Below are 23,676 nucleotides of genomic sequence, written 5' to 3' on the forward strand. Positions count from 1 at the left end.
CATTATTATATTATTGTTATTACATAACACTGAAATAAATGGGAGTGACTGCTGTGCATGAGGAAACAGTATTAGCTGTTGAGATGGTTTTAAACTGATGTAATGCAGAGTTTAACTAGGGATTATTAAAATTGCTGCACAGTTCAGTTGCTGAGACGTAAATAAAGTGATTCAGAGTGGTTTGATGTAGTAACAGGAAAACCACCAGTCAACCTACACGTGTCTTCTGAATGTCACAATTAGATGTAATGTTAATGATGGTAAAATAGTGATAAATCTGAAAAAATTATTGTTTTGGGGACTATTTTGCTTTATAACGCCCTGTGTATATCTCACCACCATAAATGTTTTAGGCCAAAACTTTCTCAAAACTACTGTAAAATGGAACAGTCATATAATACAGTGCTAAACACGCTGCTGTCCCAACTTTTCTGTAAAGCTAAAATATCAAATATCCAGTTTTGTACTGTTTTTAATTTGATACAGGTCAAACAGAATTTATTCATCACTGCTTTCTGTCATTTCACCTACTGTCCCAACTTTTTTCCAGTCTAGGTTAGTTGGTTAGAGTGGTTTGATGTGAAATGGTTAGTTGTAGAGAAACCTACCAACTCAGATTTCTTTACAGTGGTGGTGATAGAAACCAGGGGTCGCCACGTTTACAGCACAAACACATCCATTTTATTCACTATCCAAAACCACCAGTTAACCTACATGAGTTTTTATATGGAATGTTGAAAATAATAATAAATAAATAATAAATAATAATAAAATATTAAATATAACTAATAATAAAAAGTGTTAAATCTGTAAAAATACATTTTTCTTTCGGCACTATTTTTCCTAATAATGTCCTACCTTTTCAAAACTGTAATAAAACAATGTCTCGGAGATCAGGCAGTAAAATCATAACCATTTTATGTAGTAACTTTCTGTGAGGGAGCTTTTAGAGGTGGACGTCTGGTTCCTATCACCACCACTGTGAACAGTTCTGACTCAGTAAGTTTTTCTAGAATGGAGCGTTTCGCACCAAACCACTCCGAATGACTCTGTTTACATCTCAACCATTTAATTATGCAAAATCTTTATAAAAACTGGTGGAACTCCTCTAAGCATTTATCCATTTAGCCTTAAGTTTAGAAATAAGCACGAGCAGAAAGATGCATTTCCACGTCTCAAACAAAAGGTTAAGCCTTTGTTTACGGGCCATCAGTCTGCAAATGCCAACACCACTCTAAGAGTGAGGGCAAATACACTTAAACTGATTTAAGGAGCTTCCTCACAAGCCTGCCTCGCCCTGTTCTTCAGCCTGCCTGAGTTAACACTGGAAGTGACCACATCTATTGGCCTGGCTGAAGAAATTCACTCTACTATGCAAACACAGATCTCTCCAAGAGCATTCCACGACTCCACTCTTTCAGACAGGCAGGTCAGTGCTGGTCCAGGTCAGAGGTCAGCTCCTGCTTCCCGGATGGCAGATGTGGCCAGAATTAGAGGCAGAACTGAGAGTGGAGCTTCAAAAGGAGCTCATGAAAAATGACACGGCCCATCTGGAGAGAGCCAGGAGAGCTCGAAAATAGAAACGTCCACACAAATTAGACATCAGCTGGAACGGTTTCATGAAAATTTAATAAAAGTATCAGTGATCGGGGAGGATGATATGAGAGTGACGTCTGAAATAGTTGAAGTAGATAAGCAGTAGATTCTTGGATTGGAAAGTTCAGAAAAGTTCATGAGGTTGCTGCTGTCAATTGCAACAGTCAATAGAAGTGAGATAAAAATCTCATATCCTAAAATATATCAGCGCTGTTAGAACACCGCCACGTATCTCCAAAAACTTTACAGGCTAAAGACTAAAACACTCTAAACTTAATTACAGGAATATCCTGTATCCAGTTTATTGTTCCCTCTGAGGTCCATTTATAACATCTGTGTGGGTTTATACGCCAAAAACAGCCAAAATGTTCATGAAATAATGAATTTTCCAACCTCTCTTTATCCCTTAGAGTTGAACAGGCTGTTTTCGTTACTGTTCCTTTTAGACTGATATGTGTCCTGATTGGTTGCCCTGTATTGAGTTTCATTCAGGATGCAGTCTGACGGAGGCTGAAACACTCCTTATAACTTTATTGTGAGAGGGTGGAGCAAAACTGCTGTAGATGGACTCTGTGGATATATACTCACTGAGCACTTTATTAGGAACACCTGTACACCTACTCATTCATGCAATTATCTAATGAGCCAATCATGAGGCAGCAGGTCAGTGCATAAAATCATGCAGATGCGGATCAGCAGCTTCAGGTTAAGTTTACTTCAACCATTAGAATGGAGATCAAATGTGATCTCAGTGATTTTTGCTGTGGTATGATGGTTGGTGCCAGACAGGCTGGTTTGAGTATTTCTATAACTGTTGATCTCCTGAGATTTTCACGTACGACAGTCTCTAGAGTTACTCTGAATGGTGCAATGAAGAAAAAAAAAATCCAGTGAGCAGCAGTTCTGCAGATAAAAACGGCTTGTTGATGAGAGTCAGTAGAGAATGGCCATAATGCACAACACATCAAAGCTTGAGGTGGATGGGCTACAGCAGCAGAAGACCATGTCAGGTTCCACTTCTGTCAGCCAAGAACAGAGAGCTGAGGCTGCAGTGGGCACAGGCACATAAACCATTTCAATCTTGATGGGAGTGGTCTCTCCCAGAAAGACAATGCCCCACACTTCACAGTCACCAGATCAACCCAGCACAACACCTACAGGAGATTCTGGATTCTGCACTGTGCACCACCATCATCAAAACACCAACTGAGGGATTATAATTTGGAACAGTACAGTTCCAGAGACCTAATCTATGCCAAGGTGCACTGAAACAGGTACATCTATATTTGTTCAGAGTAACAATAGGTAAACTATTCTTGATCATTTGTCAGTATATAAATGTGTAATACTATGACTCACAAAACATGCTTAAAACCATAAAACTGTCTGACATTTGAACTATCAGGATAAAAAAAAAACATAACAATAATATCCCAGAAAATGCAGGTGAGCCAAAATAAAGCCCTGTATTTGGTGCTTGTGCACAGCTCTTGGCACCAACAGGGATCATTCAGTGAACTGTAAAACCAGCAATATAAAAAGGTTTTTCTGCAGAAAAAAAAACTTTGGCCCACCACAAACCTATGATGGACACCTTGAAGCTGTTGTCGGAAGAAAACCTTGTATCTTCAAAATGGTAACTTTACAGGAGAATGAAAAAACACACTTCATTTTTAATGTAACTCAATGGAACCAGACTTTTTTCCAAGTAATTTTGGGTCATTTCTTTTAGTCCATTCATCATGAAATTTATATACAATGTAAAGGGTAATAGTTTTTTTCCAATTATGTCAAAAACTGAAAAATGTCCAAATATATATGTTTTTTACATGTACAATTATTTCATTGTAGTAGTTCATTTGAGCAAGTGGAGAAAATCTGTTGAAAATGCAGAAAAATTTCAGTTACAAATATACTGTTAAACAATTTCAATAAGTATCAGAAAATCAAATTTTAAACAGTATATCGAAATTAAAACTGAATAAGTGAAGCGACCCTCTGCCTTTTTCTGAGCATCTATCATTTATTATTTTATTATTTTAACATTTTTAACATCAAAATCTGATTTGAATCTTGACCTCAGAATTGAAAATATGTGCATTTTCGTGCCCTTACTGTGCAAATCAACATATTACCATTAACATATGAATACAAGGCACATGTATCATAATGAATCAAATCTTAAATGTTGTGCATCATTACACCCGTCCTATAATAGTATTAATAAGCAAAGAGGAAGAAATTTTATTATTTATTCAAAAGTTAAATATTAAATATTTGCCCCGTTTGTTATTTTTTTGACATTAAAACAAAGATAAAAAGTAACAAATGCAGACTCAAACTGCATGCATATGCATGGAAAACAAATGTAATTCATTAACTGTGAAATTACATATCAGCAGCAAAATATCTACAATACCTCTGGACTCCTCAGGTTAAAATAAAACACACTATCTCTGATGTTAACAGCGTTCCCAGCGCCACATCTAAATGATGCTATTTTGAAACACTTTCCCACCTATTTACAGCAGTGAGAGGGTTGAAAGGAGCTCAGATGAGAAGAGAATCTCAGTAGGACATGGAACACTCGCACTAGTGCCAAAGCCAGAGATTTAGGAATGTGGCACCCTGTGACCCAAGCAGGAGGAACCCTACAGGAAAAGAACGGAGCACTACACATTCAACAGGACGAGATGTGCACAGTCAGCCACTGAGGTATCTTTTTCTTTAGACAAAAGGACTCCTAAAGACCATTCAACACCTGGTAGACCACCAAAACTGCCCCCCCATCAGATTAACAGCACTTAAAGCTTTCATCTTTGAGAGAGAGGAGAAAATAAGCTGCTTCAGATCTGAAACAATCCACATCCATCCACTGTGAGAAGACGACTCAGCGCTGTGGGTCTGAAAGGATGTGTAGCTGTCAAGAAGAACCTCACTGAGAAAAGGAGACGGACACATCAAACAAAGAAGCCGAGCAATGGACTGACCACCCCAGGGTCCAGACCTCAACATCACTGAATGTGTTTGATTACTTCAGGAAATGATCAACCAGCTTCTAAGACTCAACTTTGGAGGTGTGTCTGCAGATTTCTGAAAGAAACTGAAAGTCGGTCTCCTGAAAAGAATGGAAGCTGGAATAAATAGTCATTAATAATGTTGTGAATAATAATATAGTAAATGAGTGCGTCTGCAGACAGAAGCAAGTAAGACACTTACATTTATGGTATTTGACAGACACGAAATTCAGAGCGACTTACACTTTGATCATTTTTCACAGGCAAGTGAAGGTAGTGTTAGGAGTCTAGCCCAAGGACTCTTATTGGTATAGTGCAGGGTGCTTACCCAGGCTGGGGGATTGAACCCCAGTCTAAAGCACAGAAGGCAGAGGTGTTACTCACTACACAATACCAAGATCCATAAATGATGTTTCACTACACTATATATGTTTAAGTCGAGTCTCAGCAAAAACTCTGGTCTCCACATATAAGTGTGGTACACTAAAGGCCCACATGCTCCTCTGCATAAGAATACACCGAGTGGAGATCCAGTCTGTGATCACAAACTGGGCCGATATTTATAGCCCTCTCGTCGGCTCCCATGCAGGAACAGCACTGTGGGACAAGACGGCTGGACACTGACTCTGAGGACCATTTACCAGTAATTACATCACTGTAGATGATCAGCTTAGGCTGCTGTGAAGATTAATGGCTGCCTACTAATGGCTTAGTAACACTGAGAAGACCTATCACCCCCACACATTTTATTTAAACACTCTATAGGGATTGTTCATGTATGGAGAAACAGTTTGCTTCACTTACATAAAGCAGTGATTTTGGAAGAGATGCTGTGACGATGATGATAAAGTGGTTCAAAACTTCTAATGAAGTTTTTATGACCTCACAAAAGTGTTTAAAATGCTCAGTAATGGCGTGATGTATTATTTACGTGGGTTTTTTTTAGCACTTTTAACCCACAAACCTCAGGCTTATTATTCAGTTATTAATTTTAGGACTTTTTATTCAGTGTCTATTATGAACTATTTAGCAACTAATAAGAATTATTCAGTAAGCACTATGAACTATCCAGCATCCATCATATATTATTAAACAATTACTATGAATAATTCAGTACCTACTATGAATTATTCAGCATCTATTATGTCTTATTAAATAATTACTATGAATAATTCAGTACCTACTATGAATTATTCAGCATCTATTATGTCTTATTAAATAATTACTATGAATAATTCAGTACCTACTATGAATTATTCAGCATCTATTATGTCTTATTAAATAATTACTATGAATATTTCAGTACCTATATGAACTATTCAGCATCTATTATGTCTTATTAAATAATTACTATGAATATTTCAGTACCTATATGAACTATTCAGCATCTATTATGTCTTATTAAATAATTACTATGAATAATTCAGTACCTACTATGAATTATTCAGCATCTATTATATCTTATTAAATAATTACTATGAATAATTTAGTATGTACTATGAATTATTCAGCACCTATTACATCTTATTCAGTGTCTATTACGAAGTACTCAGAATCTATTTTGAATTATTAAGTAACTACTGTGCATTATTCAGAAACTGCTCTAAACTATTCAGTACCAACTATGAATTATTAGTATTAAGAATTATTTAATAATTGCTATGAATTATCCAGTGACTTCTATGAATTATTCAGCATCTATTATGAATTATTAAGTAATCGCTGTAAATTATTCACTAATTACTATGAATTATTCAATGTCTATTATGAATGATTCAGTAATTACTACATATTATTCAGCATCTATTATGAAATATTCAGTACCTACTATAAATGATCAAGAAACTGTTCTACATTGTCCATTAAATTTAATTATTCAATGAATACTATGAATTACTCATTAATTACTATGTATTATTCAGCATCTATTACGAATTATTCAGTAACTACTAGGAATTATTCAGCATCTCTTATAAACTATAAAGTAATTACTGTCAATTATTCAGTAATAACTATAAATTATTCAGTGTCTGGTATCAATGATTCGGTAAACATGTTGAATTATTCAGTACTTACTACGTATTATTCAGCATCTACTATGAATTATTCATTAACTACTACAAATGATTAAGTAACTGTTCTACATTGTTCAGTAACTTTAGTTATTCAGTGGATTATTCAGTATTTACTACGTTTTATTCAGCATCTATTATGACAGTCAGTAAATACTGTGAATTACTGAGTTATTAATATGAATTAATCAGCAAGTACTATGAATTACTGAGTACCCACTATAGATTTAAAGTGCTGTAGAGTGAGGAACTGAAGAGTGGGTCCACATACAGACTCTCAGAGCTTATGGGGTTCAAATTAAACAGTTAAGGTTTGTTATTGGAAATATTATTCAGCATAAAGATATACATTCATGTGATATACTGCATACTCCACATATCAATCTGACACTGATTCAGCTGAAATTCATCACATCTTAGCTTCTTTTAGTCTCCGTTAGTCAATAAATGTGACACATGCAACTCAATCTGTGCCATGCAGTGAAATACTGCTATGGTCCTGCAATGAGGCTGTTCTGCTAGATCCATCTGTGCCATCCAATATGGAACTACTTAACACCAGACTGCTGCTGGCACACGCTCACATGTGGCTCCTGACAGTAGTTAGCAGATGCGGTACCTTTGTATTTCTCCCTGACGTTCTCGTAGGCTTGCACAAAGTCCTGCTCGTCCACGCGCAGATGCAAACTGGCCGGATTGTACATGGCCTCGGGGTCAGATCAGCGCAGATTGCTTCACTTTTCTTTTCAGTTCTCTCTTTCTTTTCTCCTCTCCCTGTCAGGCGTCCCTCCCAGACGAGTGTGCTGTCAGAGCCGAGCAGCGTGCACGCGTGTGTGTGCGTATGTCTCACTCACTCAAGACACTGTGTGTGTGTGTGTGTGTGTGTGTATGTTGCCTTCCACAGTATTGGCTCTCAGTCCAGACCACCAGGACCACTCCCCTCCTAAGCTTGAGAAATACCAACCCACACACACACAAACACACACAGTCCCTCCTCTTAAAGGCCCACAGACACCGAGTCTCAGCACTGAACTGATTTCTAAGAACAGCAGCTCTGGTAAGGCCAGTCAGTAACCTCACTGGTGTCATTAGAAAAACACATAACACTGACCATAAGAGCACTTTGTAGTTCTACAGTTACAGACTGTAGTCCATCTGTTTCTCTGCATACTTTGTTACCCTGTTCTTCAATGGTCAGGGTGGTGGTTTGTTAGTGTGTGTTGTGCTGGTACAAGTGGATCAGACACAGCAGTGCTGCTGGAGTTTTAAACACTGTGTCCACTCACTGTCCACTTTACTAGATGCTCCTACCTTGTCAGTCCACCTTGTAGATGGAAAGTCAGATACGATAGCTCATCTGCTGCTGCACAGTTTGTGCTGGTCATCCTCTAGTCCTTCATCAGTGGTCACAAGACGCTGCCCACAGGACGCTGTTGGCTGGATATTTTTGGTTGGTGGACTATTCTCAGTCCAGCAGTGACACTGAGGTGTTTAAAAACTCCAGCAGCACTGCTGTGTCTGATCAACTCAGACCAGCGCAACACACACTAACACACCACCACCACGTCAGTGTTACTGGAATGCTGAGAATGATCCACCACCCAAATAATACCTGCTCTGTGAGGGTCCTGTGGGGGTCCTGACCACTGAAGAACAGGGTAAAAGGGGGCCAACAAAGTATGCAGAGAAACAGATGGACTACAGTCTGTAACTGTAGAACTACAAAGTATCAGCACGTACCTCTTCACCACCACCAAAAAAAAACAATCATAAAACAATGTCTCAGACATCAGGCAGTATTATCATAACCATTTCATGGTTTTTACATTCAGTCGTCTGGTTCCCATCACCACCAAAGATTCACATAAGAGTCTACATAATATGTACTTATCAATTACCCCAAAAAATAAATGAATAAAAAAGACTGGATGTGCAGCACATCGAGTCAGAGGCACTTTCTTTTAATACTAATATTGAAACATTGAGTGTCATCCTATACTGAAATCTATAATGACACCCAGAGTAAAGGACAACACCTCTGTTGAAACCTTAAGTATCGGCTGATACTGACATTGATATTGAAACCCTGAGTAGCGACTGATACTGAAGTTAAAACCTTGAGAATCGGCTGATATCGATATTGAGTACAGGCCCAAACCGATGTTGAAACGTTGAGTATTAGCTTTTACCAAAACCAAAGGAGCTGGTCTACTTAATTCAAGCCACCACACCCCACTGAGTGAGAGTAAAGGAGTTACAGAAAGTCTACAAGAACAACACATTTCACACTATTCAACAGACTGCAGTGATTCCGTCCAGCGCTTACGTAAGTAGCACTGGCTACTAATTCAGTAGATAAATGTGACCATTACTCATCAGACAACCAGAGCACACAGAAAACACTGCCCTCATTGTTCCAAGTCCAATCTCAATTCAAGGAAATTATCAAAACACTGTCTTTAATGACTGCAGCTAGCAAATATGACTGAATAATAACCCGAATCCAGTATTTCCTAGTTTGCTCCGACTAACTGGACGCTTCTTAATAGGAAGCTGTGAGAGAAGTTCTGAGAGAGAGAACAGAGAAACAATACTTTTATTAATACCTTAAATATGACTAATCATTAAAAAAAGTCACCATCTTTGAATGAACATAAACATTTGACCTTTTGACACAAGCGAAAGGTAAAACTGCAATATAATGCAAGACTATAATGCAATACAGTGGATCATACTGAGCTGTAACAGTGTACAGATTATAATAGATCCTCAAGTCTCATTATATCTATCTGAGGGTTCATTATTCCAAGCAGCTGGTTAGTTACTCTTACACGGCTAAATTAACCGACTGAAGCCTTGACTTATTATTATTCAGTTTAAGACTTAATACTCAGTAACTACTATGAATTATTTAGTAACTATTTAATTCACGTTTTTGTTAATAACTAATGAGTTTGAGTTTTGGGGGAAACAGGAGAACCCTACTTTCCCGAATACAAGGTGCCAATGATAAAGTTTGGTGGTGGAGGAATAATGGGCTGCAGTTGTTTTTTTCATGTTTTGTGGTTCATTAGTTTCGGTAAAGAGAAAAATCAATCAGTGAAAAGTTTCAAAAAGTGGATGCTTCCAACTTTATGGAACCGTTTGGGGAAGGCTATTCCCTTTTAAAGCTTGACAATGCTCCTGCAGACAAAACAAAGCCCATCAAGATGTGATTTGCCAAATTTGGTGTGGAAGAACTTGACTGGCCTTTGGCATTAACTGAAACTGACTGTGAGCCAGGCCTCCTCACCCAACATCAGTGCCTAACCTCAGTAATGTTGAAAATCTACTGTTCCCAGAAGAATAGAAGCTGTTGCTGCAACAAAGAGGGGACAAATTCCATACAAATGTCCATGGTTTTGGCATGAAATCAGCACACACATATGGTTTGGGTGTCCAAATACTTTTGGCTTTTGTACTGTGTCTGTCAAAGCATTCTACACTAGTCATATTAATGTCAACATCTCAAACAGCAGCTAGTTACTTACTGGTTACTGGCCTAAATTAGTACTGAACCCCTAGTTCTATTCAATACCTACTATGAACTACTATATATTTATTAATTACTAGATTTTTTTAAAATACATATACTCTGAATGATTCAGCTGCTTATTAAACCGTAAACCTTATTAGTAACCTGTGTTTATTAAGACACCTGCAGTCATAATGTTTCTGCTAGCCCGTTAATCAGATTTTCCATTGTGTGTTAGCATCAAGCTAATGGTGGAGGATTTTTTTGTACACAGTCAGAGTGTCAGAGTGGGAGCCTGTGAAAGCAGAGCTGTTCTGGCCTCTGAAAAAAACTGGTGAAACTGCTGCTTATTTGACTAAAAAGTAGTGGCCGTATTTCAAAGGTTCCTGATAAATGGTACCATATGTGACTAATATTGCAGCATTCCGAATTATCAAACAATGCCACATGTCTGCTCAGAGCTGCCACGCACCTCAGGAGCTGTCTATCTACTGCCAGTGGAACAGTTACTGCCCAGAGGACTACACTGTAAAAGTCATAATGTCAAAATACACAGTCCTCATTTAGCAAATGTGTGAAGCAGCAGAGAACAGACTGCTGGAAAAATGAAGCAGTTCCTCCCACAGCTGCCGTGCCCTTTCTGGAGGCTCCCTGTGAAACATCTCACAAGAACTCAGTCCAGCTTTATATATGTGTGAGTGCTCAGAACTGGAAAATTCTCACCAAGCATGGGGTAAAAGCAGCCACTGTGTGAGCGATTAATCTCACACAAGACTCCATTCATGCTATCAGACAACCTTCAGAGTCTCTCAGTACTTTAGAGAGGTACTTCCATGGATATACGTATCTAGATGCCGCGTTGTCTGTTGTTCTCTATACGTCTGCGCATCCGCCATGTTGGAGAGGTCAAGATCCACTTGCGAACAAATTAACTTGTATTGAGAAATGATTAGTCTCAGGATTAACTTCCTTATTACGTAACCGATTTTCACCAAATTTGGTGTTACGCCAAATTTTCACCAAATTTTGGTGCACCAAATTTGTTTTGTTATAATCTTGTTTTGTTTTAATTTTGTTATAATCCTCAGACAGAGATTAATCGACGTGCCTGGACCGCTCTCGGTAGCTTTTATTACTTTAATAACTGATCGTGCTAATTAGCCGTCCGGACCAGCAGGAAAGTATTCAGTCTGCACCTGACGTGAGTTTAGCGCTCCGGTAGAAACACAATCAGCAAATCCATCAATGTGTGAATCACTTCTAATCTTAATACGCAGATGGACGGAGCTGAAGTTGGCTTCCTATTCTTCAGCCTCTTGTTCGACTTTTCCCGTTCCACCTTAAATGGTGCAGCGGTCACTTTCTGGTACAAGAAGCTGGCTGATGCACCATTTGAGGTGGAACGGGAAAATTCAAACAAGAAGCTGGCAAATAAGAAGCTAACTTCAGCTTCATGTAAGAAGGTGCTAACATTAATCTATTACAAATATCTACACAGATTATGGAATGCTATAACTTACCGAGTTACAAAGCATTAAGGATCATTGTAAATAACTACTACATAAGGTTAAGATCCCCTTTATAGACTATTAAACGAAATGAGCTTAATATAAAACCAGAGGAAAAACAATCACATCAACAGGTTCTCTGTGCCACATTAACCACACGGCCATATCTACACAAACATCACACAGACAATACGAATCACACAAACATGAGCGGGGATCACTGCGTTCCCTCCATTATATAATCCTATCCCGCTTTATTCTTGAAATAGTGTAATTTTAGACAGTATCTTTCTTAAACTGCTGCTCTGTAATGGTACTGAATGCTGTCCAGCAGCGATGTTGACCACCTTTAAAATGGCAGCACTGATGACGTGCTGTCTGGACCAAACACAGCATCTAGGTATGTATATCTATGGGTACTTCAATAAAAAATTTAGGAACATTATAAAGCATTTCAGAGTGCTTTTTGAAATAAACAAAAGTATATCGCCCCCTACACTTCCTGTAGTGTATTACAGTCTGTCAGAGTGACTGTGTGGATCATATGAACATTATAGAGGCTTTTTAAATGAAACAGTAGAAGCCATGTCGCCCCCTACACTTCCTGTAGTGTATTACAGTCTGTCAGAGTGACTGTGTGGATCATATGAACATTATAGAGGCTTTTTAAATGCAACAATAGAGGCCATATCGCCCCCTACACTTCCTGTAGTGTATTACAGTCTGTCAGAATGGCTGTGTGGATCATATGAACATTATATAGCTTTTTAAATGAAACAGTAGAAGCCATATCGCCCCCTACACTTCCTGTAGTGTATTACAGTCTGTCAGAGTGACTGTGTGGATCATATGGACATTATAGAGGCTTTTTAAATGAAACAGTAGAAGTCATATCGCCCCCTACACTTCCTGTAGTGTATTACAGTCTGTCAGAGTGACTGTGTGGATCATATGAACATTATACAGTGCTTTTTAAATAAAAATAGAAGTCATATCGCCCCCTACACTTCCTGAAGTGTATTACAGTGTCAGATTGAGCACATTTCATTGTATGAATATTACAGAGCATTAGAACATTTTTTTTGTTTTTTAATAAACAATGCAAGAACATTTCTCATAATAAACACTGATGAAAGCAAATCATCTTTACCAACTAATAACTACAGGCCTACTTTAAAGCAGCTATGCTTAAAAAAAACAGCTTTGTATATGAAATGTATATGGACGCAAAAGTGGCCTCTTAGCCTGTAAGACGCAACGGATACTCGCCAGGTCAAAAGAGTTTGATAAACTAAGGCTGGCGTTTACAAACACAGTGCTAGACTTTCAGCAATAAATCAGGACCAAACAGCCTCATTAGAGCCACTGCAGCTTAAAGCAACCCAGAACAAGCTGACTTTTAAAGGTGAGGGACGTGAAAAGCTCAGGTACATGGAGCTCTGGAATTCAGCTACTGCGAAAGCAGCCAGGAAGCAGTGAGCGTTAAATCTAAACCACATTTCTTGCCGTGAGAAAGTCTCCAGGAGGATGAAGACATTTGTTTGGGCTGCTGACACCATGTGGTGACTGAAAGTAAAACATTTGGAATCTAACTTGGCCATGGGCCTGCATAAAACACCACCAAACACCAGAACAGTGCTTGTTTTTCTAAGATGGTCAGTAGACATATCGTATCTATTAATACTCCTATGTGATGGTGAGGAGCAACTGGGCCTTATCAATCCAACATGCCAGTTATACGAGCAGCAAGAAATATTTCCATGCTAATCATAACTTCACTGGCACAGAGTCATGTGAAAGCTCACAACAAAGTTAGGAGACACAGTGCTGGGTATAAGGCGTCTGAGACAATGACATGTAAAGCTATTTATCTGGGTAGAAAAAATCTGTTTGTTAAAAATAAACACATTGGAATAAATACAAATAAACGAATAGCAATACACTGAATAATCCCAGTATTTACAGTTACCATCCAACACCTAGTTTATCTAATCAATCTTTCATTTAATTAAATCAGGTGCTGCTGATGGAACTGAACAAATCTTGTGTTTTACTCTGTTTAGGATTGTTTTTATTCTGATGTTATGTATTTTTTTACTGGCCTTAGAGTCAATTTACAGCATTAAACCATTTTCTTGCTTGCCTTAGACGTGGCAAACCAAACTTTTCCCCTCAAATTACAATAATAACCTATTAACCATTACCTCAACACCTCTAATATGGGCACAATGACCAAATGCGGCACAGTTGCAAGGAAAAGTGCAATTATTGCAGAGAGAGAATAAGTGACTAGACGTGAATTGTTCTTGCTGTTTGTCCGCACTAAAAAGAGAACAATTATCAAGATGTCTAAACAGCAAAACATATGCAAAACAGCCTCAGTCAAATTACGTTTACACATGCTGTACAAACAACACAAATATGGCATTCGTTGTTTAATTGCTTAAAGGGGAATTCCATCATTTAATAATTCTGCTTAACCCCTTAAAATCCCAGGCTTATAACACACTAAGGCTTATTATTCAGTAATTACAGGCACTTCAATACAAACTGGTTGAGCTATTCTTAGGTTATAGAAGTGTGTAATACAACTCGGCCATTTAAGCGGTTTAAGGGGTTAATTCAACTGTAAGATGTAAACAGAGTCACTCAGAGTGGTTTGGTGTGAAACGCTCTGTTCTAGAGAAATATACTGAGTCAGAATTGTTCACAGTGGTGGTGATAGAAACCAGACGTCCACCTCTAAAAGCTCCCTCACAGAAAGTTACTACATGAAATGGTTGTGAATTCACTGCCTGGTCTCTGAGACATTGTTTTACTCAGACAATGTTTTGGCCTAAAATTTTTTTTAATATATTCATGGTGGAAGGATACACACAGAGTGTTATACAAAATAGTGCCCAAAGAAAACTTATTTTTCAGATTTTCTACTATTTTACCATCAACATTCCATATAAAACTCATAAGACTCGTGTTGTAGTCATGGCGACCCCTGGTTCCTATCACCACCACTGTAATGCAATCTGAGTCTCTACAATCAACCATCTCACACCAAACCACTCTGAATGACTCTCAATAATAGAATTTTGCAAAAATGTTTGGAATCCACCTTTAACATATCGAAATAAAATAAAACAAGGAATATAAAAATGTGCCATAACTTGTACACGGGCCGTGTTTTAATCTGATTAATTCAGCAGAAAAAGAGTGATTGCATATTAAAATGTGCAGAAGTGCGTTTTCTGTAGAAGATGTGTAAATTTATTTTCACTTAGAAAATCAACAACACATAATTTGACCAAGGGTGACCAGACTTTTGCACAAAAATGGTCATAGTGCACCCCTCCTTTGTATATTTTAGTGTTTTTGACCCCTTATGTTGTTAGTTCATGTCCCTGGTCCTATTACAGCACAATTCATCATATCATTCAAAGGACAACATTATTGTTTTAACATAATCTTCCTTTTAAAATGTTACTTTTGCCGCTAAAAGGTCTTCTGATTTTTGATGACATCACCAAGCACCAGCGCGCAGGGACAAATAATACTAACCAAAAATATCATGATTCACCTCCCCCTCTCATCCCCGGCTATCATGAAGAGAAAACACTCGACTAGCTCAGAGACCCTCCATGACCCCATGTTTCTCTCACATACATCACAACACAGAATTAGAATGCATTATGATTTCCCTTCCACACTGACTTTAAATGGATTATTATTTAAAATATTTAAATTAGCCGATGACTGAGACGCGAGCAGGGAAAACACTGAGTGCAGGGCTCGTGATATTTTACTGGTGTAAAATATCATTGCTATTAAAAGGGGCCACTATGACTGGTCATAAGGAAAGCCGGACTAAAATGATTAATAGAAGCTACCAGACGAATATAGCTGGAGTGTAAAGCCAACAGTCTGCAAATACCAGCTGCTATTCTGATTCACAGATAAAGTTTCACACCGTTTCCTGTCCAGCGATAGTAGCCAGTTACATTTACTCATATTGGCTCAACTTGTACTTTATATAACTAAGTTGTATAAATAAGTTGGGACGCTGTGCAGAATGCAAATAAAAATAAAATGCAATGATGTGCAAATCATGCGAACCATATTTTTAAAGGAAAATACTACAAAGACAACATATCAGGTGTTGAAACTGAGAAATCTTATTGTTCTTTGAAAAATATATATGCCCATTTTGAATTTGATGCCAACAACACGCTCCAAAAAAGTTGGGACGGGGGCCTGTTTACCACTGTGTTTCATCACCTCCTCTTTTAACAGCACTCTGTGAGTGTTTGGGAACTGAGGAGACACTGTTGTCGTTTTGAAAGTGATGTGTTTTCCCGTTCTTGCTTAACACAGGATTTCAGCTGCTCAACAGTTTGAAGTCTCCTTTGTCATATTTTTCATTTCATAATGCAACAAATGTTTCAGTTTAGCACCCGGACTCTTTTAATACAGAGCAATGCTGTTGTAATTCATGTAGAATGTGGTTTGTCATTGTCTTGCTGAAATAATCAAGGCCTTCCCTGAAAAAGACGTCGTCTGGATGGCAGCATATGTTGCCAAAACATATATATATACATATATATATATATATATATATATATATATATATATATATATATATATATATATATATATATATATATATATAATTCAGCATTAATGGTGCCTTCACAGATGTGCACGTCACCCATGCCATGTGCACTAATGAACCCTATACCATCATGCATACTGGCTTTTAAATGTGCACTGATAACAAGCTGAGTGGTCTTGATTCTTGATGGTTGATTCGTCAGACCACAGGACACAAAGCAGAAGTTCTTTGCTATTTTACGTTTTTCTTGAATCATTGCACTATTTGATGGTGCAGTCTTTCAGAGAGTGGTGAACCCCTCCTCATCTTTACTTCTGAAAGACTCTCTGAGAAGTTGCCAATCAACCATCAGGTGGTTTTTTTTTTTAGCATTACAAGACTTTACCAGCCTTTTGTTGCCCCCGTCCCAACTTTTTTGGAACATGTTGTTGGCATCAAATTCAAAATTTGCATAGATTTTTCAAAAAACAATACAACTTCTCAGTTTCAACACTCGATATGTTGGCTTTGTTCTACTATCAATGAAATATAGGGTTTAAATGATTTGTATATCATTGCATTTTGTTTTTATTTACATTTTGCACAGCATCCCAACTTTTTTGGAAATGGGGTTGTATATAAAACATACATTTTTCTTAGGTTCCAGCTCCCCCTGTGACCCAGAAGTATAAGCGGCTTAGATAGTGTGTGTGTGTGTGTGTGTGTGTGTGTGTGTGTGTGTGTGTGTGTAGAGTTTTTCACAAGTCTCTTTCTGAATAAAGGAATTTACTTTTTTGTTTGATTTTAACATATTTATTGTTAGTCTGTCTAGGTTAAGCTATTAATAATGGGTTAACGTGATCAACTCAATTGTTTATGTTATTAACGCATTTTCAGGCTTTCCCTTTGAGCATCTGCAGTAGCGCAGGCTGATCAAACAGGATGAGTTGTTGAACTGATTGACAGCCCTACAGCATATAATAAACTTGTATAATTTAAACTATTGAATGCTTTTGAAGTCTCAAGTTGCCCTGTAACACCCGGAATAACGATTTCAAAATCGGAGGTGTCGGATCAGGAATTTTTCACATGACATCGTACACCTTTACGCATTAACATCACGCACAGGTTACAAAAGAAGGTCCGGCTCAACGTTTAGGTTTAAAATGAACTTAAAATGAATATAATACCGATTAAGATATACTGACAATAGAAGGTAATTCACTCAGATTCATCTGCTTGGGGAAGGGATCTAAAACACAGCCCACAATACAATGAGCACATTGCACGCAATTACACATTTCTACCAGAGAGGTCTCCAAAAACGTACATAGTGCAGCTCTAAGTAATTATATTTCTTTCATTTAATTACTGTAAAATTCTATAATTGTAGCACTTAGCATTCATTTCTAGTTTAACTGCAACCTGTATTATTTTAGAAAAGCCAAAACACAGTCTGAGCTTAAAGCTTTCACACACCAATCCAACAGGAAACATCGAGCTGCCAGTTTCAGCTCGTAGACGACATCCTACTCAGCTACCACCTAAAAGGAGTAGCTGGTTACAGCCCTCGGTGCCTGTCGGTGACGGTGCAGAGAGAAACCTGGATGTGTTTGTGCTCAAACAGTGCATTCCTCCTCTCAACACTGCACTGTGTTACAGCCTCGAACTGGTTCTACTCTGGAACTTAAAACAGTGTGTAGTAATACAGGAGCAGACAAAACAGCTCTAACCTCTAAAATTCTCACATTATATTTACATCAACCAATACATCTCAAAACACTGTCAAAAACACATTTTACATATGAGTGAGTCACATATTTAAAATATACCTTGCTTTATACAAAGAATGTAGCAGAGTAAAAAAAAAAGTCACTTAACTGTGAAGATACTGATGTGCAAATGAGCACATTCTGAGATGGCATTTGATTGGTCAGAAAAAATGTAGAAAGTCAAAACTTATGTCAATAACTATTTTCATTCCGATAAAATTGGAATTATATTCTATTATTTTTAAATATAGGTGATATGACTAAACAAAGATACAGAAACATCTTTAATAATAAGGTGAAATTACAGAATTATTGCACCTCTCTCTCTCTCATATATATATATATGTATATGTGTGTGTGTGTGTGTGTGTGTGTGTGTGTGTCTGTGTGTGTATACACATACTTTTTTTTAACAGTTTGAACCTGAGTGAAACAATATCCACAAAAACTCTCTCATACACTAACTTACTACTTAAGTATTATGACACCCCTGTCATAATATATATTTATATTATAATTATATTATATATATAATGAAAATAAAACAAAATACACTTCCGTACATTTATTGTTTACTTTTTATTTGCTAAACTTGACATATTAGGAAATATATAAAACGTAAAATTGCCTGTGCAAACGTTTCAGCACATTTTATGTTTTATTTTTTTCAATATGTTAAAGTCCACAAAAATTAGAAGTTGTGCATTTAATTTGCAGGAAAATGGCACATTAGTACAACAAACTTATTTTCACTTAGAAAATCAATATACCTATGCTGTGCAAATGTTTTAAGCACCTGACTGTTATATAATAATAATAATAATAATAATAATAATAAGAAGAAGAAGAAGAAGAAGAAGAAGAAGAAAAATTCATTTATAGAGCACTTTTCATTCTGGCGGCACCTCAAAGTGCTTTAAGCAGGTCATTAAACTTAACAGTAACAGAAGAAACTATGAATATTCATTTTAAATTATCTGAGAATGAGAGAATGACAGATCAAAGTAAAAAGATAAATACCAAGAGACGCAGACTTAATTAAAAGCCAAGTTAAAAAGAGACGTTTTTAGATGTTTCTTAAAAGTGAGCTCTGAGCTTGACTGTCTAATAAAAGGTGAACTGAGAAGCAGAATAACTGAACGAGTCTCTCCATGTTTCTGTATTTTACAGAAGGTGTTTGAAGAAGGTCAGTATCTGCGTTGGAACATAAACCAACAGGCATTCTCTGTATGTATATGATTAATATACTATCATTATACCAAAGCTGAAAGATTCCTGTAAAACTCTGCTGTTGAATAAGTCCAACATTCTGATCTGCCTGCAACGTCCAGAGGAAAATCATTTTCATTCTAATTCATAAATGAATATTACCTCTTACATCAATGGCCAATAAGGGTAAGATAAATTCACCTAATATTCTCAGTGCAGAAACTTCCCTCATCATGTTTTCACTGTCTTTTTTCCCAGGCTGCTTTCCCCTAAAATAACTACGCTATAACTACTCTGCGCCACCGTTCTGCTAACTCAGTCTTTTAGCTACATTGCACTCGTACAGAGGGCCATAAAACCATCACTCTTTCTCCCTCCGGGACGACACAGACAAAATTCCAGGCATTCTCGCACACACAGGCCCATAAAAGACCTAGAACAGCCTGGAGTCTTCAGTGTGGAGACTGGAGTCCACCCTGAGAAAAGAGGCCTAAAATGCAAAGCAGCTGAGGAGGTTAAAGGCCATTCATATTACACAGCCATTCAGATAAGCCGCTTTCAGTTTCAATCACAGTAAAGGTTGAGGTGGGTGACTTACTTTTCCTTCAGCACCATCAACCTTTTACCACATGATGGTAGTCTAGAGTGCAAAATTCACTCCGAAAGCATCTTTCCCTGCTTTCTGCACCGGCAGCAGAGCATTAGTAACCCATAAAGCACAGCACAACGACCTTCACTGACAGATACGGCACTAAAATAGCTCAGCAAAAGGCTTAAGTAGGACTTTAGGTGTTGGTCACGTTGTAATGAATGTGAGACACAGAGGATGGAATGATTACACTTCTAATACAAATTAGAGTTGCACCAATCACAGTATTTACTTCCCTCACATTCAGTGGTGGACAAAGTACACAAATCATGTGCTTGAGTTAAAGTAGGGATACCCAAAGTAGAATATTACTCCAGTAAAAGTAGAAGTTCCTCCCTTTAGACCTCCACTTGAGTAAAAGTACAAAAGTATTTGTCTTCAAATGTACTTAAGTATCGAAAGTGAAAGTACTGAAAGATTAATTATAACTTTAATGTCCTATTACTATTTTTGTAACAAGACTCGCTTCATTAACTCATTTTAGGTGAAAATACTCCAGTGTCACTCCTGGTAAACCAATCTTAGATCCTAATCTTCTATTAAAATAATCAAAAGCACAAAACACTGAAGGCAAAGAATTTCCATTACACTCTCAGAAATAAAGGTACTAAACTGTCACTGGGGCATGACCCCTCTTGTTACTGGGGTGGTTCCCCCTCAAGGGTACATCTAGTCAGGGAACATAACTGAACCATAATCCACTGAAATGATATGTTCTAAGCTGTACTGACTCCACACACCCCGTCTCGTCTCCAGGACTTTTATTTTATTGTTCTGTTTTAAAACATTCGGTTATGAAAAGGTACAAATACGAACTTTTCACCTGGAAAAACTTATTTAAGGTTCACAATCAGACCTTAAAACCACTGTTGTACCTTTGAGGTACATTTACGTTGTTTGTACCTCAATGAAAGAAAAACGTGCCTGAACAGAACCTTTATTTCTGACAGTCTAGGTAGAACTGAATGGCTCTGAAATAACTTTTTATGAACAAGCAAAGTTTCGGTTTAAGATTTATTTGCAACTTAGTTACAAGTTTAAGTTTAATAAAAACTTGCTTTAAACTCAGATTCACAGATTAGTTTTTCTTTACTATATAGCATGTGTAGGTCTCTGTTCATAAATTACCATAAACAAATTTACTATAAAATGAAATAATGTTTGTATGAATTCAGAAAAAAGAAACACGTCAGTCACAACTGCATATGTGTACATATTTCTATATTGTGGTCTATTTACACAAAGTTAGGTTAGTTCCATCATTTATGTTGGAATAGGCCTCCCAAAATTTTACGCTGCTGCACTGCCGTTGAATATACTTACACTGGGTCGGTATGTCCAACAGGTCAAAACAAGCTCAAAACAAAGTGCGCTGTGCCCTGATTGGTGTTCTTGCTTTGCACTTCTTTTGTTTTGACATGTTACGTTTTTATACACAAATAAGCCAAAAGGAACTACAGATTTCTCATAATGTAGTGGAGTAAAAAGATATTTGACTTCGAAATGAAGTGGAGTGAAAGTAAAAAGTCGGCCAAAATGGAAAAACTTCAGTAAAGTACAGATACAGGAAAAAACTACTTAAGTACAGTAATGAATACATTTACTTCGTTACTGTCCACCACTGCTCACATCATTTATTTAATTAAACCTCAACATAAATCTGCAAAAATAAAAATAATAAACTGGTAGATGGCTTTAATATTTAAAGTCAAAATCTGCCAATTCCAATCTTGGCTGATTGAATCACTAGTGCTAGAATTCTGAAGCCAGTTGCACCAGCTGAACATCTGTGAACATGTACTTTGTTTAAGGCATGTCAGTCGTAGCTATAATTAAAAAAGAGACGGAGTTTTACAGTGAAGTGGTGTCGTCAAAGCATGTCGTGCGTTTATTCTGTTCTGCTGCTGGAATTTTTCTGATGTTCTCGTGCAGCTGGAAATGTTAGCGAAGTTGCTGCTAATGTAATCACTGACTGCATTTACGTGCACTCAATAATCCGAGAACTGCAGAAAATCAGATTTTGTCAGTAATCTGCTCAACACGTTTACATGCACTTGAGTAATCAGATAATCAGATACCTGGAAACTCCAGGTCTGCATGAGTCACACAGTAATCAGATTTCTGCTTTGCAACCAGCCAACAAACTCACAGATGAAGACGTGATGTAAACATAATGTAAAACTCAAACTTCACGCTGCAGCTTTAAACATCGCACCACTTTACCTAAAAATATGAACATTCATCATCTAGAAGATGAAGAATATTCAAATCCTTTATTTCGTGTTCGGTTTCAGAGCTGCTCCAACAGTGTTTTGCAACACCTCTGTCTGTTTTCGCTCATGCGCAGACTGAGAAACCCGACAGAAATCAGAGTTCACATGCACTGAGAAATCTGATTACTGAACTAAAATCCAGCCTCTTTATTGGATTTCTTAATCAGATTTCTAGAACGCAGTATGGTGTTTACATGGCCATTTGAATAATCGGATAACTGCAGAAATCCAACTATGATCGGATTACTAGGTGCATGTATACGCACTCTATGGAATATATTTTGTTTTTGTAAGTGAGCAATAAAATCTATTGTCTAATATTTATAAAAGTGTTTTTACTCTATTTAAACACTATTATTTGAGTATGCTGTGCAGGACTGTTTGATATGAATAAAGCTGCAGTTGTCTGTTTTATCTCAGCACGGCCGTCTTTGTGGAGAGGTGTGAACTGTTTTCACAGCAGGGGGTCCTCAAGCCTCCCTTTCTTCCCTTCATTGCTCACTAGCAGCTCAACATAGAGTCACAACATATCACACAAAGATTGATAACAGAGCCCTAGTTCATCTGAGAGTTACAGGAGAAAAAACACAACCCCGTTTCCAAAAAAGTTGGGACACTGTGCAAAATGTAAATAAAAACAAAATGCAAATGATGTGCAAATCATTTAAACCCTATATTTAGTTGAAAATAGTATAGACAATATATCAAATGTTATAAACTAAAAAAATATTGTTTTTCAAAAAATATATGCCTATTTTGAATCTGATACCAGCACAGCGTACGGCTGAAAGATCAAACGGTTTTATATCAAAATAGCAATTTTCAAATCGCAAAAGCTGCTTTTTTTCATATTATAGCCTACACTCTTACAAAATGTTCTTTAAAATGATGGTTCTTTAGTGAAGACAGTCATTCTACATAGAACCATGAACACTCAAGACCCATGTTTGCATGTTTAAAAAGAACTTTGCTTCACAAAACAGTTCTTCAGACTGATGGAGAATGTGTTGCATAGGGTTCTACTATTGTTACGATGTCACACTTGTAACAACAGAAGAACTTATAGATGACCTATACAATACACTCTCCATAAATCTTAAGAACCACTTCACTATGCAAAGAACTTTTTAAGCATGCAAAAGGGGCTTGAGTGTTTATGGTTCTACATAGAACCACAGTCTTTACTAAAGAACCCTAGAAGAACCATCATTGTTGGTTTAACGTTGTTTTAAGTCTTCAGAGGGGAAACTGAACGTATTAAGAGTTCATGGAATGCCTGTAGATGAGTTAGACAAATCACAGGCAACCAAACGTCCATGTGTTGTGACATCACACCCACAACTTACTGGCACACTATGTTCAGAGGTCAAGCCTCCTGGCCAAAATAAATCAGGCCTGAATCTCAATTCTTACAAAAAAATTAGTGCAATTTAATTAAACATTTTGAAAAGGGATGTTTTTTATTTGATATTCATCTATAAGCC

General features: G+C 37.2%; 1 protein-coding gene across 13 annotated transcripts in view; it reads right to left on the bottom strand.

The window, feature by feature from the left end:
- Positions 1–23,676, bottom strand: part of pleca (plectin a) — a 215,074-nt gene that overhangs the window by 170,003 nt on the left and 21,395 nt on the right. For 4 of the 13 annotated variants that reach the window (XM_036567650.1, XM_036567641.1, XM_036567646.1 and 1 more), the window contains exon 1: positions 7,305–7,550. The exons of the other annotated variants lie outside the window; for them this stretch is intronic. In XM_036567650.1, the coding sequence (XP_036423543.1) occupies positions 7,305–7,389 (85 nt within the window). In that variant the 5' untranslated portion in view covers positions 7,390–7,550. Of the gene's footprint in view, positions 1–7,304; positions 7,551–23,676 lie in introns of those variants that run through there. 13 annotated transcript variants of the gene reach the window in all.

Source organism: Colossoma macropomum, unplaced genomic scaffold, assembly GCF_904425465.1.
Source record: "Colossoma macropomum unplaced genomic scaffold, Colossoma_macropomum, whole genome shotgun sequence".
NCBI lineage: Eukaryota > Metazoa > Chordata > Actinopteri > Characiformes > Serrasalmidae > Colossoma > Colossoma macropomum.